At 44.5% G+C, this 18,121-nt stretch overlaps 1 protein-coding gene across 1 annotated transcript; it reads right to left on the minus strand.

The window, feature by feature from the left end:
- Window positions 1–71: 71 nt before the first annotated feature.
- Window positions 72–16,368, minus strand: LOC146717805 (uncharacterized). The gene is made up of 4 exons (XM_085431200.1): window positions 15,689–16,368; window positions 5,937–6,147; window positions 3,961–4,194; window positions 72–3,828 (listed from the first exon to the last, which is right to left on the minus strand). The coding sequence occupies exons 1-4, from the start codon at window positions 15,965–15,967 to the stop codon at window positions 1,298–1,300; spliced, it is 3,255 nt and encodes a 1,084-aa protein (XP_085287326.1). The 5' UTR covers window positions 15,968–16,368; the 3' UTR covers window positions 72–1,297.
- Between the last annotated feature and the right edge of the window lie 1,753 nt (window positions 16,369–18,121).

An 18,121-nucleotide genomic window follows, 5' to 3' on the forward strand; every position in this document is an offset into this window, starting at 1 on the left:
TTCATTAATTTTTTAGCAAAGCCCTTTGCTGACACGTATCTTTAATGCACTTACAGTAGGAAGAGCACACGTTCAGTTATAAGTTTCCTTTATTAGTCATAAGCCATAAGAGGACACATATGTATCTTGGATAACTCATCAATACTTTAATTCAATGTTCATTTCAAAATCCTGAGCAAAATATCAAGTTAAAGAGTATTTGCTTAATTTTGGTCATAATCTGGCCAATGTGATTGTACTTCAGTGGCAATACTGCCCATGATCAAAGAGGAATATCACACTCTCACAATAGCTATAATCACTGAACAAGTCACAGAGCAGCATGCAGAAGGGGATTGTGCACGTACACATTCATACGCATGATTATGCACTGAAGCTTCTTACAGTTGTTATTACTACAGTATTTTCAAATGGCTACTCTCCTGTCACAATAGGATCCCAGAAGTGTTCCTCTTCAGGATGGCATTCGCACTGATAAAAATTAGGGTTTATAAGGGTTGCAGCCCTTTACAGAGCCTAAAAAGAATCATTCACCCCTAAATAACAGGTCACTCATGTTCCCTTCAATGATGCCTCCTTTCCACTGATGTGGTGCCTAATTTAGAAGGACTGCCACACATAGAGTATTCCTGGTACCAATAGCTAGCAGTGCACAGTAGCATAAAGTTGTTGGAGTCAAAGTTGAAATTATTTAGTGGCTATCAGAGAAATTCACATAAGTTAGGTCAGTCATGGTCTCTTTCCTGTGGAAGTTACTTCAAATGCATAAACCTGTAGACTGCTACTCAAAAGGTACCAAAGCAGAACTAGCTGCAGACCGGTACCACATCAATGGACAAGCAGTATTACAATTCTCTGTGGGCCATGTTGCATCTTACACCTCTTTCTTGCTGCTGCGGTGTGCACAATTTACATTACATGGTTTTCTAATACAAAAACTTCTGAGCTTTAAAGTGCTCCATATATACTAAATATCGTGTTTGGGGAAGGTTCGCATTTATTTTATACTTTTTGAGAAGGTTCTAAAAACGTATATGCCTAGTTTTACAAAAGAAACATTACTAGAATGAATGAAGTGACCCAAGACTAAAACTTCACAGACCTGATGTGCCTGAGAGGAACTTCAACACACTGGAGATGAGTGAAAGGACCAGTGGATATCTCATAGCCAGTGTATCAGATCAGTCATAAAAATCCAAATATTGGTACTTTATTTTAAACATCAAATATTACTAATCGTCACTGGTATTTTTGAATGTACAACGCAAACGATGAAGTTCACTTTTTTGTACAGCAGTCACTTCCTGGATGATTTCTGTTTGAGACTAAGCGACCTCATTGAACCAAACACTTTCCTTCCCAAATCCCTCAGTGATCGGGAGCGCTGAAGGGGCAGCCGTGGAGGTGGAGAAGGAGAAAATGAAGGGGAGGAGAGAGGAGAGAGTGAATGGCAGCTGCCTTCTAGGCTCTGAGAACGAGAGAGGTTAAAGAGGCTGGCGGTGGAAGACAGCCGTTTGTCCTCCTCCTTCGCTCTCAGTAGTCTGACCCCTTCGTCTTTTCTGATTCCCATGCCACCATGCCCCACGTCCAAGGAGGAGACCCAGTGTGGCCGCTTTGTGGGCTCTTCGCTGTGGTTCCGAGGTACCAGCAAGCCCTGGGATTCACTCCTGAACAGAGCCCGCCTGGAAAGCTTGAGGCTTGAGCTGCGTCTCTCCCCATCATCTTTACCTCTCTTCTTTGAGAAGACAGGAGAGTTGTCTACTTTAGGCCTTTTGTCACCGCTGCTAGAAGCTTTAACCCTTCTGTGCTCTCTTCTCCAGCTTCCCACGCTGTTCGTTCTCCAGCCATAGCCATACTCTGCCCTGTCTATCTCCTCTCTTTCACTTTCAGACTCTTTGCTCCAGAGGCGTCCGTCAAAGCCCTTCCAGAGTTTGCTGGAGGACTTGTTGGATGTGTGAGCGGCTGCTCGCAACTTCTCCTCCTCCTCACGCCAAACTGAGCTGTAGTCCTCTCTCTTTGCATAACTGCTAACTGTTGCTGCCCTGATCAGCTTATGGGAGGCATGTTTTCCTCTGTAGAGCCCATCACCCTCCGCCCTCTTCTGCCTGCTGTTGCCCTCGCCTCCTCCACTGCTCTGCCGAAGTGATCCTCCTCTTGGTTGGATCCCGCCATGCTCAAAAGGAGAGGTCCTGGTATTGGTGCGGGGCAGGGAGCACTGGAATGGTGCATCTCGTCTGAAAACAGAGAGGGGAGTCGCACCCAGGGGGGATGGTTGGAGAGGGCGTGGAGGTGAGCGACCTCTTGGGGTAGGACGGGAGGCAGGTGAGGAGGCTGTGGAGGAAGGAAGGTCAGGTGTCTGTTGGTAGTGGGAGTGTGAGGAGTAGTGGGAGGAGGGAATGTGCATGGATTGGTAGGGGTGTATGGGGCTGCTGGAGTGTGAGAGAGGAGGGGTGAGGCTGGACTGAGACTGTGGAGAATGAGTGACACTGAGAGACAGCTGTATTGGTCTCTGGGGATTCAAGTCTGTCAGTCTAGTATAGTCATGTGACTGATCTGTTTGAGCTGTCAGGTGAGTTTTAGTGTGGCTTCTCATCTCACCTGCAGTATCTGTTGGGAAGCAGTCAATATCTAGCTCCACGCCTTGTTCCATGAGTCCAACTACAACAGCTCGAGACAGGCCAGAGAGGCGGGAGATCTCCTCCACCATGGGCGAGTCTTCACTTAACTTTGGACTGGAGTTGGACTCCTGGATCAAGCTGCTGCGCTGAGATCCGGGAGCTGATCCTGCATTTGTGCCAAACACTGGCTGTCCAGCCTCAGGTGGAGCACCACTGCTCCAGTCTAATGAGCGACAGAAAGCTGATGAGCCAAACCCAGAGCTGGCTCCAGACCCCAGTGGGACCTCAAGGGAGCTGCGGTGGCTCAGGCTGCTTGGACAAGTTGAAATGCGAGGACGAGGTCTCATTGCTGGGGTGGGTGTAGCAGAAGAATGTGATGAGGCAGAAGCGGTGGAATTGGCCGCAAAGTCTCTCCTCAGAGCTCCGTTTCTGGGATTGTCCACTAGCCCATGACCAGAATTTAAACCGGGAGTCAGGTTCAAGTTGAGGTTTAGATGCAGATTTATGTTTAAGTCTTCTCCGGTGGCTGAAGGAAGATTTCCCAGGTTGATTGAATTCCTGGTGCCCTTTTTTCCGGTGGTGCTAAGGCTGACTCTGGCTGAGTTCCCTAGCAGTGACTTAGAGGGTGTGATGTTGACGCCTGGCTGGGTGGAGGGTGTGCTGCGGCTCTCGAAGGCAGAAAGAGACTGGGTGGATCCGTGAGTTTTGCCAGGGGTGCAAAGGCCTCTGTGTGTTACTGGCCCAGGGGTGGCAGGTGAGGTGAGATCAGAGGTGGACTTTGCCCGACTGTGGTACTGGCGAGCCAGACGAGAGATGTACTGCTCCAACTGGGTGAAGGAGGGTGGAGTGGGAGGTTGCTGAGGCTGGAGAGGCAGAGCTGTGTCAGCATTTGACTCTGTGGGTTCATCATGCTGGGGTCCCTCAGGGCTCACAGAGGCTGACTGTTCTTGATTCTGGGTGGTGAAGAGGGGGCTTTGGAGGGCAACAGCATGCAGTGGGCTTGGGTATGAGTAAACCTCTTTGGTCCGACGGGACATCAGGTCTGTGCAGTAGCGGGAGTCAAGCTGGAGTTTTGAATTTTGGGAGCAGGAGGTGGAGGAGGAGGATGAAGGGTTGAGGAGCGGGAGGATGAAAGAAATCAGGGAATCGCCAAGTCCTGAACAAAGTTCAGACAGAAAGGTCAGACCAGTTGCTTCAAGGTCATTTGGGACTGTAAGAGACAGAGAGAAAAAAAAACTTTAGACTTCAGTGGACATTTCGAGGTATTTTCACTTACAGTTGAAACCTCATATCTACATGGACTGATTTACAAGATAGGGATCTATTGTTTGCACCAACTCACCAGAAACGGGCGTCTCTTCTGTTGGTTCAGCGTCCTCCTGGCTGTCCTGGAGTACAGGTTGCTGCAGCTGCACTGCACCTTCTGGCCACAGGAGGTCAGTGTTGTCAGCACACGCAGGAACCTGCTCCCACAGCTTCAGGGGCCTGGCAGGGGCCACCGGTCCTCCATGGGCTGCGTCGCTGGACACAGAGTAGCAAGAGTCTGACAGGGAGCTGCCGCTCACTGAATAGAAACCTTGAAAAAAAGACACGGACATTTGTAAAAGAGGCATTTCTTTGTGGATTTTGAATGTTCTCCTCTCCTCCTTCTAGGTTCAGCTTCCTTCCACCATGCAAGGATGTACATTCAGGTTAATTATCAATTCTAAACTGGCCTTAGGTGAATTGCACCTCTCGGATAGACTCCATATAGAGAAAATAACTCGACTAAACCGATAACACACAAACTGTAGTTATCTTCCTTTTATTAAATACACAGAGGTATCTGACAGTGACTGACAGGAAAAGTAAACAAACCTGTAGATTTATTAACTAAATCCACCTCTTAATGAACTCTATTAGATATTTTCCTGGGCTGTAACTGCTCAAGAAATCACTTTAATTCAATGTTCCTTCACTGAATGTGTGTCTCAAAGCTGTGAAACTCCTCCATCCTGCTTTACATTTAGGATGAAGTTATAATCATGGTGTGTGGTAACAATTTTCCTCCAAACAACCAGATTTTGCCCCATCTGTCCACAGAGCATAGCCTCAAAAAACGCCGTGGCAAACAATAGCGGCTTTTGCATAGTGGTGGTTTCCCTCATGATTCCCACTACTTCCATGAACACTCATTAACCTGTAGTGATTTCTGCATACTGCCTCTCTTTTGCTCTTCTGTTACTCTTGGATTCTTTTTCACCTCGTTCAGGCTTGTACGTTGTGCTCTTACTGTGACGTTTACAGGACGCCCACTCCTTTGAAAAGTAGCAGCGGCCTTGAATTGTATCCATTTTTAGGTAGTCGTGTTATAGATTAATGAACACCCAGATCTTCAGAACACCTTTTGCAATCTTTTAAAGCTCCCTGCGTTTCTAAAACATTTCTGCTAAAGCCCCATGGAGGTATATGATTGCAGTATGCTTCCCAGCGATCAATCTTTCTTAAGATGAGCAGACTTTGATATTTATGGCCTTCTTTAAAAAGAGAATCACCCCTACAGTCCACATTTCCAATCTCATCACCTTAACTGGAACAGCTGATTCAAAGGTTCGATTGCTTTTGTCAGCCTGCACTGTTAGCAGTCAAATACTCTTTGTCTCTTACTGTGACTTAGATGAAGCTCAGGCCACGGTTTATGAGTCAGAGCAGAGACATCAGTGCTTCCACAAGATTCACAATCCCTTCTGCATTCGGATAAATAGGTGAGTCAGTAAAAACAAGCTACCATCACCTATAGAAACTCAAACCTCGTAAAAATTCCAAAAGAAAAGCGTCACAGTGCAGAAACCACTGTTAGACATGCAGTGTGAGCCATGAACACTTAGACTTATCCTGAAATTACATTTTTACTGACTAAAGAATGGACAAATAAAAATCATTTTGATTTTAAAAGAAAATCTCTCTATATATTATCATGTCTTTAGGTTTGATAGATTTTCCAGAGCATAAATAATAGTGGATTGAAAAGTGGGTGAGAGTCTATACCTGGCCAAGAAAAGCTTTCAGAGGAAGCAGAGAACGGATAAGAGTTTGAGGAGAGGCTAAAAAATGTTGACAGCAAGAGACAAACTGAGTGAGTCAGTGCCGAGTCACACAGAGTGCAAGCAAACAAAAGTAAAAAAGAGACGTGGTTAATGTTTCATGGAAATTCTCTCAAGGTGAGCTGTAGTTCTATCAGGAGGTGAGAAACTGTTGGATCATTGGACAGCTCAGCGCCGTTGTCTCAGCCGTCTGACATTTAAACCGCCCGAAAGAGGTGTTCAGGTGTGTAATTACCTGAACTAGGTCTGGAGTCGCTGTCCAGGGGGATCATACCATTAAGATCCGGGGTTGGAGGAGAAAGCAAGTCAGAGGGGGCATCCCAGGAAAGAGTGGACCAACGTGAGCTACTCCCTCTGCCCGATGAGAGGTGAGCTGTCCCGTCCCCTGAATTACCCCCGCATTCCTCTGGGCTGCTCTGACAGGCGGTGTCAGAGGGAGAAGGATCCTAAAAAGAAAAGAAGAACAGTAGGTGACGATGGATGATTCATTCACACAGATAAAATGGAAGTAAGGGTTAAAACCACAATAAAAAATCAAAATGACACATGATCGTCATCAAAATGTTTGTCAGTGGACAACTGGAAAAAAACATGACTCATATTAAACATACTGGCTGTTGAGATTTTTTTACTAAACTGCTCTTTGCAGGCCTAAAACTTAGCAAGCATAAAATAACGTTACTTTTTATGCATTTGTTCTTCAGTTGCAGGTTAGATACTGAAAATGCATAGCATACAGCAGGAGTGTGCAAATCTGACAAGAGTGATCGAATAACAACACGATTTTACCAGAAGTTGGGTATATTGATTTACTGTCACTTAAGATATGAATGCAGCAAACATGAAGTAAATGGATGGACTGCTATCTAAATAAATTGCTTTACAAATTTCCCACGTGTGGGACTAATAAAGGTTATCTTATCTTATCTTATCTTTACTGTTATTGGCTTCCCAAAACACAACAAGCTACACTTCACACTCACACACACATTCATACAGAAATGGATGCTTTGGGAGGCAAGTTAAAGTTCTTCCCAAGCATATTCCAGCATCCAACTGGAGGACTCAGGTATTGAACCACCAACCATCAATAAGAAACAGTGGAAGGAAAACTAGAGATTAAAGATCAGCTCTCATGGGTATATATTTGGCTAATATTTAGCCATGGAAACTGCATTAGGTGCATCCATTCAGCTACTTGTTAACACAAATATCTAATCAGCCAACTGCATGGCAGCAGCTCAGTGCATTTAGACATGCAGACGTGGTTAATACAACCTGTTGAACCTCAAACTGAGCATCAGAATAATGGAAGAAAGGTGATTTAGGGAACTCTGAACGTGGCACGGTTTTTGATTCCATACAGGCTGGTCTCATTATTTCAGAAACTGCTGACCTACTGGGATTATCCAGCACTTTCGTCTCCAGGGTTTAGAGAGAAGAGTTTGAAAAAGAGAAAATATGCAGCGAACAGTAGTTCCCTGGGAGAAAATGCTGCGATGATGTAAAAGATCAGAGGAGAATGGTCAGACTGCTTCAAGCTGACAAGAAGGTAACGGTAACTCAAATATCCACTCCTTACAACCAAAGTATGCGGAAGAGCATCTCCGAACACAAAACACATCCAGTGTGTTCTGCAGCTGCAGCAGAAGACCACACTGGGCGCTACTGCTGTCAGCCGAGAACGGGAAACTGTGGCTCTAAGTTGGACCAATTCACGAAATAGAACAGCAATCGATTGGAAAAACACTGTCTGGTCAAAAGATTTCTGCCTCTGCTCTGTTTGGATAGTAGGGTCCAAATTTCGCACAATGAGTGAGAGCACGGATTCACCCTGCCTTGTATCGTTTAGGCTTCTAGTGGTGGTGTGATGGTGTGGAGGATATCTTCTTGGCACTTTTTGTGCATCATTTTAACACCGCAGCCTACCTGACCATGTTCATGCCTTTATGAGACAGTGCACCATCACCCATAAATTCACTCAAACGTCCTCCACACTTACCAGATCTCAATCCAATAGAGCACCTTCGGGGAAAGGGGTAGAGTAGAAAAGCACTATATAGGAGCCAGCTCATTTACCATAAAGCTTCATAAAGAATAATTTAATTAGATTAATACTCAAGTTTACCTAGTTGATAGATGCGTGGGGGAGAATAAAAAGCATGCAGAGGTCAAAACTTTCTGAATATGAAAAAAAAGAAAACCCTGAAAAAGGTTGGATAAAAACAGTGTTGTTACAAAAAAACTACAATATATTCCTTGGAAACCTAGTAAGTTAGAAGAAGAAAGTATTCTAGATGTTATTAAGCATTCAAGTATACTTTCCACCAGTGACAATAAGGATACTGCTTTAAAAACACAGCTTAACCCTCTGCATGTTTTGGTCCAGACCCGCGTGAAAGGGCTGTGCATTCACAATATCATTTACCAGCCACATGCTCCAGCAACGTCACACCACACTTACTGGAACAGTCAGAAATGAGGCCTTGTGCACAACAAGAACAAGAATAACAATCAGCCCATCAAGTTAGCAAAGTGCCTCCATTTTCCAGATTAGTAAGAGGGCAGAAGAGTAACCCCCCCTTCACCCTCTTCCAAATCCCCAACCCATCCCTTTAGGACTGCAGCCAAAAGCCCCTGCATTAGTGTGATCAGGCCCAAACAACAGAAACACTGTGAGTGGTGCTGCTGATCAATCCTGTGGTTACTGAGGAAACAATACAGGTAGTGACTCACTGGGGTGACAGGAGAGGAGGGGGATTCAGAGGATAATGGGAGAAGACAGATGACGTAACAAAGAGCTGCCAGAGCGGCAGAAGGTAAAAAGGGGGATGGACTGTGGAGGAAAGAGAGAAGGAAGGAAACTGTGTGAGAGTTTCAGACTTTGACCAGTCTTCGGCTTATCTCTCCCTCTCAGGTCAGTGAGATCCTGTCCCCCTCCTCACTATTTTTTATTTTTTTTGTTTCCCTGTGAATCTACAGCGAGTCGTGGCTGAGTGGGTGACCAAAACTAAGTGCGAGGGACAAAAAAAGAGACAGAGAAATAGCGGAGTGAGTCACTGAGTGAGTGAAGGCGGTGAAGGGAGAGTGAGGTGAGGTGAAGGGGGGGTGGGCGGTTGCCGGGCGAGAGAGGGGGGCATCTTGAAGGACCCCCACCTCCCCCACAGGCCCCTTAACAAATAACCCTCCTCCTTCTGCTATAATATCCTTCGAGCCAGCCACCCTCTACTCACCATAGCTACAGCTGCTCGCTCTCTAACTCGCGTTCGCTTCTCCTCCCACACAGACCCACAACAGCACAACAGGCCTGGCGAAATATTTAACTCAATCCTCAGCCTGAACACACACACATACAAACATGCAGTCCAATAGTGACGCGACTTCCTCTCACATGTATGATCTGAAAAATTCGACATTTTTAAAAGACCATTAACTTATTCTGCCTGTGCAACGATGTGAAACGCGTTTTTTAAAAGTCTCCTGAAAGGGTAAATATCTGCAACAAATCCGTGCCAGCAACACAAGGCCTTGCACGCTACGGGATATATTGTTACACAGTGACTAGCACATGATCAAATCATTGGAGAGACGGGTGATGGTTCGCTCAGAGCTCTGTAATATGATAGTCCTGCATGTGAGGGAGGGGTGCACATAGAAAATGTATGGGTCGATGGGATAATAATGCTGCAGCGACTGCACAAGCCATACACTTCTTCTTAATAGGTGCATTATGTCATCAGCGAGAACGAATTGCAGCGGTTGGCTTGTCGAGACAGAATAATTTGGTCAAATAGTGTGGGACGGCGCGAGCGATCGGTGTGAAGAACTCGCACGGTGGTCTATTTATTGTTTCATACATTATTAATATGGCATTGAAATGTAAAGACAGCCCACACTGTGAATCTTCATCTTCACTCAGCTTTCAGGATCATCCTGAAAAAATTATCAATGTTACACACTTTTGTTGTTTTACTTGGAGATACCCCGAGGCACAAAAAGGGGGGAGATGAAAGCTGTCACTCCACAAGTGAGGGGGGCTAATGACTCACCATGTAAGATGATGCTTCCCAAACCTAATTTCAAGACAGCCTTCCTTCAATGAGCGCGCACACGGCAATGTAAACACTTCTCATTAGGACCTTATCTGAATATTATTCCCATCAGTTATCGATTTATCGACTCATGATTGAGCAGGTCGTCTACTAATAAGGAGGTCGGTGGTTCAATCCAACATGAGCATTACTGGGCAAGATACTGAACGCTGACTAACCCCTGATGTGTCCATCGGAGTGTGAGTGTGTAAACGTTAGGTTAAAAGTGCTTATCATTTAAAGCAGGGGTCTCGAACTCCAGTCCTGGAGGGCCGGTGTCCTGAAACTTTTCCATGTGTCCCTGTTGCAACACACCTGAATACAATTAGTAGGTCATTAGCAAGAGTATAGAACTGGACTGCATGCTGAAGTGGCAACCTCTAACCCTACTCAAGTAAATGTAAGTAAATGTAAGTGTTTTACTTCTAACAGTACTTTTATTGCACCATGTTCATTCACTCATGAGCTGCTGTAACATGAATCAAATGGCTGAATTGTCACTTCAGCATGCAGTCACGTTCTACAGGGTCTTGCTATTGACCTACTAATGGTATTCAGGTGTGTTGCAACAGGGACACATGGAAAAGTTTCAGGACACCAGCCCTCGAGGACTGGAGTTCGAGACCCCTGATTTAAAGAAACGTGAATATGTGACTGAGGCTTGTAGCAGTGCTGTTCAATACTGCCAAGTAAAGACAGGTCCAGTATGACTGATATCAGTACCCATACCTATAGTTTAAACTTATAAAGGCAGGCTAAATTATTAACTTAAAGTAATTTAGAGGATAGAAACAAAGTATCGATTCTGTCGCGCTAGTATCGATATGATACCGGTATCATTGGTATCGATACTACTGATATTTGGATCAACCTGCTCGTCTCTAGCTTGTAGTAAGAAAGCACTCTGTGTGTTTAATGTGAGTAGAAAAGCGTTATATGAGTATCACCGGCTGTTTGCGCTTAATCATGAAGCTCAAAGATATTCAGCTTTCTGCAAGAAACGACAGCTGATTTCCACATTTGACAAGCTTTAATCAGTCCTAAAAGATTTCCTTATTACAGTAGCTGCTGATTAATTTCCTGTCTATTAATTAATCGTTGCAGTTCTGCTGTGCGTGTGAATTAATTAAAGCTCTGCAGCATATTCCCTCCTTCTCCCACTCCTGTTCTCGATGTGTTATGTTCAGCGAGGAGATTTTTATTTTTAAACTCTGAACGGCAATGAGCCGGAATCCGCCATTTGATGCTCATTTCGAAAGCAAAAAGTTATGTTTCTTCTAGTTTCCAGATTAGATGTCGTTTCAGTAACTCAAAGCTTGTTCTCTCCATACAACAGATTGCGCAGATCTGAATTATTCATAGTACTAATGCAAATTAAATGTGTTTTCTGTCCATTCTACAGAACCACTGCTCTGTTTTTTTTAAAACATTTGTTCAAAAGCCGACATTCTTTAAAATACTCCCTCATTTTAAACTGCATTTTTCAGCACGGATGACACCACGGCCGTAACAGTCAGCCATAACCCTGATGTGCGCAGTTGTGGCTTCTATCCTCCTCTTTCTGCTGCTAGAGAGAAAAAATGTGAATCATATTTCAAGAGTTTATTAAAAAAGAAAGAAAGAAAGAAAAAAAATCTAGTGTTGCGGTAGAGCACATTATGCTATGAGTCACCAAATCCTTGGCTTACAAAAAAGGCTGAACAACCAATGATTTCCAAAGTAATGAGTAGTGTATACAGGGAAAATGAATATAATGGGTTTACATATAAAACTGTATGTTGATTCTAGTAAACAAAGCAGTAGGTAACCGTCAACTTTCCCTTCCTCGTTCTCTCTCCATCTGCAGCTACATGTCGCAACAAGACAGAAATTTGTTTCCCTTTTATGCAAATGTTGTTTTGTGTGTGCGTACCATGTTTACATATCTTTGTTTTGACCAAAAATTGGAACGTTACTACACTTGTGGGGACCAAGAACCCTTATGGGGACAAAATGCATGTCCCCACGAGTTTGTAGGCATTTTTGAGGCTCAAAATGTGGTTTTAGTGTCAGGGTTACATTTAGGTTATGCTTGTGGTTATGGTTATGGCTGGGAAAGCATTATGTCAATTAGATGTCCCCATAAGGATATGAAAACACAACTGTGTGTGTGTGTGTGTGTGTGTGTGTGTTGGTGAAGGCCAGCCAGGGCAAAGGGCAGCGTGCCAGCCTGCTTGCTCTGCTACATCGGCAGCTCCCTTCAGAGGTGAGAATGAGCAATGCTGCTCGGCCTCTCCACAGGATTTCTCAGCACCACGGGAGGAACTACAGATGAGATGTTGGTGGGTGGGTGGTGAGGAAGGCGGCACGTTATGAGAAGCGCTTCCATGCGGATGCCCTCTCTCAGATGGGACTGCAAAAAAGCTCTCTCCCATCACTTTTTATTTCAAGTGTTTTCCGCTTCTCCTCTGCAGACTATTTGTGGGGATACAATTTCATTTCACTCTGTCAAAAATAAATAAATACAATATTCTGCAGATGTGACCTCAGCTGTAGCCTGGCTTAAACAGAACATGTATTAATATGCTGCAGGCTGCTGACTAATACCGCTCACTGGTATCAGGAACACATATTCACAGTGTAATAACAGGTTGTGTAAAGCCACCATGATGAAGCATTTGTTACTTTCTCAGAACGAGTGTTATTCCTGTAGCTGTCGACGGCATTGTTTCATATCACAGCAGACCATGGAAACAATCCGGAGATAACATACAGTGGAGCAAAAAAGTATTTAGTCAGCCACCGATTGTGCAAGTTCCCCCACTTAAAATGATGACAGAGGTCAGTAATTTGCACCAGAGGTACACTTCAACTGTGAGAGACAGAATGTGAAAAAAAAATCCATGAATCCACATGGTAGGATTTGTAAAGAATTTATTTGTAAATCAGGGTGGAAAATAAGTATTTGGTCAATAACAAAAATACAACTCAATACTTTGTAACATAACCTTTGTTGGCAATAACAGAGGTCAAACGTTTACTATAGGTCTTTACCAGGTTTGCACACACAGTAGCTGGTATTTTGGCCCATACCTCCATGCAGATCTTCTCGAGAGCAGTGATGTTTTGGGGCTGTCGCCGAGCAACACGGACTTTCAACTCCCGCCACAGATTTTCTATGGGGTTGAGGTCTGGAGACTGGCTAGGCCACTCCAGGACTTTCAAATGCTTCTTACGGAGCCACTCCTTTGTTGCCCGGGCGGTGTGTTTTGGATCATTGTCATGTTGGAAGACCCAGCCTCGTTTCATCTTCAAAGTTCTCACTGATGGAAGGAGGTTTTGGCTCAAAATCTCACGATACATGGCCCCATTCATTCTGTCCTTAACACAGATCAGTCGTCCTGTCCCCTTGGCAGAAAAACAGCCCCATAGCATGATGTTTCCACCCCCATGCTTCACAGTAGGTATGGTGTTCTTGGGATGCAACTCAGTATTCTTCTTCCTCCAAACATGACGAGTTGAGTTAATACCAAAAAGTTCTACTTTGGTTTCATCTGACCACATGACATTCTCCCAATCCTCTGCTGTATCATCCATGTGCTCTCTGGCAAACTTCAGACGGGCCTGGACATGCACTGGCTTCAGCAGCGGAACACGTCTGGCACTGCGGGATTTGATTCCCTGCCGTTGTAGTGTGTTACTGATGGTGACCTTTGTTACTTTGGTCCCAGCTCTCTGCAGGTCATTCACCAGGTCCCCCCGTGTGGTTCTGGGATCTTTGCTCACCGTTCTCATGATCATTTTGACCCCACGGGATGAGATCTTGCGTGGAGCCCCAGATCGAGGGAGATTATCAGTGGTCTTGTATGTCTTCCATTTTCTGATGATTGCTCCCACAGTTGATTTTTTCACACCAAGCTGCTTGCCTATTGTAGATTCACTCTTCCCAGTCTGGTGCAGGTCTACAATACTTTTCCTGGTGTCCTTGGAAAGCTCTTTGGTCTTGGCCATGGCGGAGTTTGGAGTCTGACTGTTTGAGGCTGTGGACAGGTGTCTTTTATACAGATGATGAGTTCAAACAGGTGCCATTCATACAGGTAACGAGTGGGGGACAGAAAAGCTTCTTACAGAAGACGTTACAGGTCTGTGAGAGCCAGAGATTTTCCTTGTTTGAGGTGACCAAATACTTATTTTCCACCCTAATTTACGAATAAATTCTTTACAAATCCTACCATGTGGATTCATGGATTTTTTTTTCACATTCTGTCTCTCACAGTTGAAGTGTACCTCTGGTGCAAATTACTGACCTCTGTCATCATTTTAAGTGGGGGAACTTGCACAATCGGTGGCTGACTAAATACTTTTTTGCCCCACTGTATTTGGTGAAAAGTAGCAAGCACTGCTGGGCAGTTTGTTTGTAAAGCAGCAACCTTTAGTTCTGAGGAAAACAGGTCTGCACATAGTATCTACAACAAAATCCCTTCTGTAAAGAATCTGTTTTTGTGAAACTGGGCATCTGTGCAGTGGAGGTTACTGTGATGCTTCAGACTTGTGGGTTGTGGTGCTGCCTGGCTCTGAAACTATTTATCATTTTCATTAAAATGTAACGTAAATTTGGCATTTGCTCAAATTCCAGCCTGAACCCATCACCTGTTTGTCAAGTCTGGAAATGTTCCAGGTATAATCCACATTGTACAAAGTAACACACCACTTCATGTGCAATGCAGTGAAGTTTCAGATTACTTTTGCTTATTTTTGGTATTAAAGTTGCTGGAAAAATGTTTGTTTTATTTATTTATTTTTTAGATGGCTGTGAATACCATAAAAAAGGTGTTTAAACTTGAAGCCAGTCATTGCAATCAATGTCCATCCATCAATGTTTTCTAGCATATAATGCCTGATGTTCATGTTGCATGTCTCCTTTAACCAACAATCAAAAACCAGAAAATATTTGTTTAATATCAAAAGACAAATTTAACAAGTTGAAACAGTGGTCATGTCTAATATTTTCAACATTATATTTCTGTTTATAACACTGGTCATCCTCTTCCTGTGCCCTCTTGCCCATTGCCATTTTACATTTATTATGTTTTGTTAAAAACACACACACACACACACTGATGGATGCACCCACAGTCATCTTAATCATCTCATTTTTGGCCGATTTTACATCTTGATGACTCCTCAGCTTTAAATGTAGATCACCAATAACGGAGCAGACCAGCTACGGCCCCGGGGCCCATGCCTCAGGATGAGACCTGTTCTCATCCTGTCCTCCTGTATCAGCCTACATGTCAACCCACATTCTCCACACAAAAGACCTGCATATCCATTTCAGGGCAGGTTTGGGGAAATGGGGTTAAATGGGTGTTTAGAGACAGCCTAACCCTCTTCAGGTTGGTCACACTCCACTGAACATACACACTTTAAAAAAAAAAATAGGCAGCGCACTTTTTAGACAAAAAGTGGAGGGGCTGGTATTTAGAATGTGATCAGAGTAATTGTAAATGCAAACGGAGAGCCAAAGTGACCTTTGGAGAGCTTATGGTCCTGAGCCAAAAAATGCAGCGCTGGCTTGTGTATTAATACCTGCACCTGATTTGAGCGCCACATGTTTCTTTCTAACCATGAGGCAGGGCACAGAGCCAGAGCTGGTCCCGGTTTCCTGACCTCAGTGACATTTGCTCCATGTCACACACACACACGTACACACTGCATGCCTGGCTTGATCTCTGGCACCATCACATTCAATTGAGTATTCAGCTCTCGGCACAGCCGTGCGCTCGAGGCAGCGATAAAATCTGTCTAGTGAGTCGCAGAGGGACTGGCTTTTTGGCAGATCACCATCAGCCCTTCATTCATATTTAATCATCTGTCTGTGGATCCGACCTGTGAGCTGACAGACGTACTGACTGACCTGTTGCCGGCGGGATGTCGCAGAGCCATGCTCGGCATCCATTGCGCCGCTTTCCGAGGTCTCTCTCCCCCCCTCCTCCTCCTCCGCCGCCCGTGGATCCTCAGCGTTGGCGGCAACGGGCGGTCGATCCTCCAGAGCGGCGTCCACCATCTCCAGGTGTTTGCACCTGAGCACCTCCAGCTCCATCACTCCGGCCAGCGTCGCTTTGAGGCGCTCTCCGATGCGGACGCGCTCGGTGCCCGACCAGAGCGAGTTCACGCATCCGCGGCGGGCGGCCATCCTCCTCAGGGCGCACCGCTGACCACCGCTCAGTTACCGCACACCGGGATAAGGGAAGGAACGGACTAGGGTCCAGCACCAGGTAGAGCCACACAGGTCCGAATGAGGGATTTCAACATAGCAGCTGCTTGGTTTAACGCAACATCAAGGATAGCGGCTCATTCTAACGTGCAGTGTAGCCTCGCGGCTTCAGGCAGCCCCGCTGACTGACTGACACAGGGCTGGAATTAATGAATCCACCGGCAGACTGAAGACACCTCAACGAGCCATGACTCATACTATCCCAGGTTTTCATTTCCGCTCGACATTGTCCATTTTTCCTTCCCCTGTCACTTTAAAGCTCGCAGGTCCGCCGGAGTTGTCCGCAGCGCTGGACTCCGTGCGCTGCGTCCCCAATGAGACAATGCAACAGAGAGGCAGCGATAGCGTTACATGTGGGAGCAGGCAGAGGGAGAGGGGAAGGAGGAGCCAGTGTGCAGGAGCTGCACACGGATTGGACGACCAAGTTTTTTCGAACGGACGCAAGAAAATTCCCAGAGTGTCCAACTTCAGCGCGCAGGATCGCAGAGGACAGATGCACTGTTTCCTCAAGTGTTCATCCAACTATAGCAGTAGAAAACACCCCAGCACCCACGCTCCGAGCAGCACACTGTGCACATAATCAGCAGGGTCGTTTCTCTGCTCCACTTTTTAGCCCATGTTTTGACCCCTAAACTGATTTTTTTTTTTTTTTTTTTTTATGTAGAAAAGTTGAATTTTTAATGCGCTGCAAGTGTTTTTTTTCCATCGGCTATAACTTGAAACTTGCACGTATTTCATCTTAAAAGCTGCAGCTATGCAAGATTTTATCATCTCTGCAAGATGGGGAGTAGAGCTGCGATAAGAAGCCACGTGACCCAGTATGAACAGCTTTATTTGCCTGCGTTGACGTTTCTGTAAGAAAAGTAGAATTTTAACTCCATTACATTTAAAACTAAGAGTCTTTGTTCTACTTCAGAAGCTCACTAGATAAACACCTTTTGTGTAAAATGCTGTCTTGTCATGTGACTTCAAACAATATTAGATATTGAGGGAATGTGTGACTAATTTAATAAGAAGATATGGCAGCAGTAATCTGATTACTTTGAGGAGTGCTTTTCTTTGAGATATAATGTGTATAATGTTAATGTGGCTATTTTCTTCACTGATACATTGCATAGAGTTGAATACTATAATCCAATGCCTGCATTAGTGAAATCTATACTCTATAGTCTTATTGAATGCACATATCAAAGGACGATCTTTGTATTCCAAGCGAAGTCTTTAAGCATTTATCCCTTCTATCGCATGTAACTCTATAGCTAAACAGCACACATGAGAGATGCTGCTCACCCACACAGAAGCCTGCATTTGCTCTGTCTGATTACGCCTCCTGTCATTTGGAGTGTTGCTGACATTTACCTACCTATTTCCACTAAACATTATGCTTTAGAATAATTGCAGGGTAAATAAATGAAAGCAGCTGTGTTTGCCATCCATCCAGTTTCTTTCTCCCTGGATTCTTATCCGTCTAATTCAGGATTTGGGGTGGGTGGAAGGCGGGGATGAGAGTGGAACATATCCTAGTTGTCACATGTGATACGCTAATAGTCAAATAGCTTCAAGTTTTAAAAGCTGCTTATACTTTCTTATATGTATAGTAATAAATCATTATAGTTTACGACCTTCTGCTAACATAAGGAAGAGACTGAGCACAGGAATTGTGCTGAAGCAGCTTCACAAAAATAAAGTTCCTACGTGTGGTGAATGAGAGTTACCAATGGTTACCAGTCAAGGTGAATCAGGCCCCCTCTCTGGGGGCAAAGTTTGATCTTATATGGGGAAAAAATCACAACAAAGTTTTTATCCTCTTCTTTTCTTGGGAAAAAAATGCACAGCTAACACAAAAGTGCTTTAGTTTCAGCATCGTTGACACCGTCGTGATATCTACTAGTAAAAGTATGCACTCTGCAAAAAGGGTCTTTCCCTATTGTTTGTTTGCTTGCCTGTTTTTTGTACTCTAGGGTCTTTATTTTACAATATGAAGTTCCTTGAGGTGACTGTTGTTGCAAATTTGTGTTAAACAGATACAACTGAACTGACTTGTTTGTCACTTTTGTGGTTTTCTTGCAACTA

This window comes from Copadichromis virginalis, linkage group LG2 (assembly GCF_057382275.1).
Source record: "Copadichromis virginalis isolate Kocher_CV1m ecotype Utaka linkage group LG2, C_Virginalis_male_GT1.1, whole genome shotgun sequence".
Taxonomy (NCBI): domain Eukaryota; kingdom Metazoa; phylum Chordata; class Actinopteri; order Cichliformes; family Cichlidae; genus Copadichromis; species Copadichromis virginalis.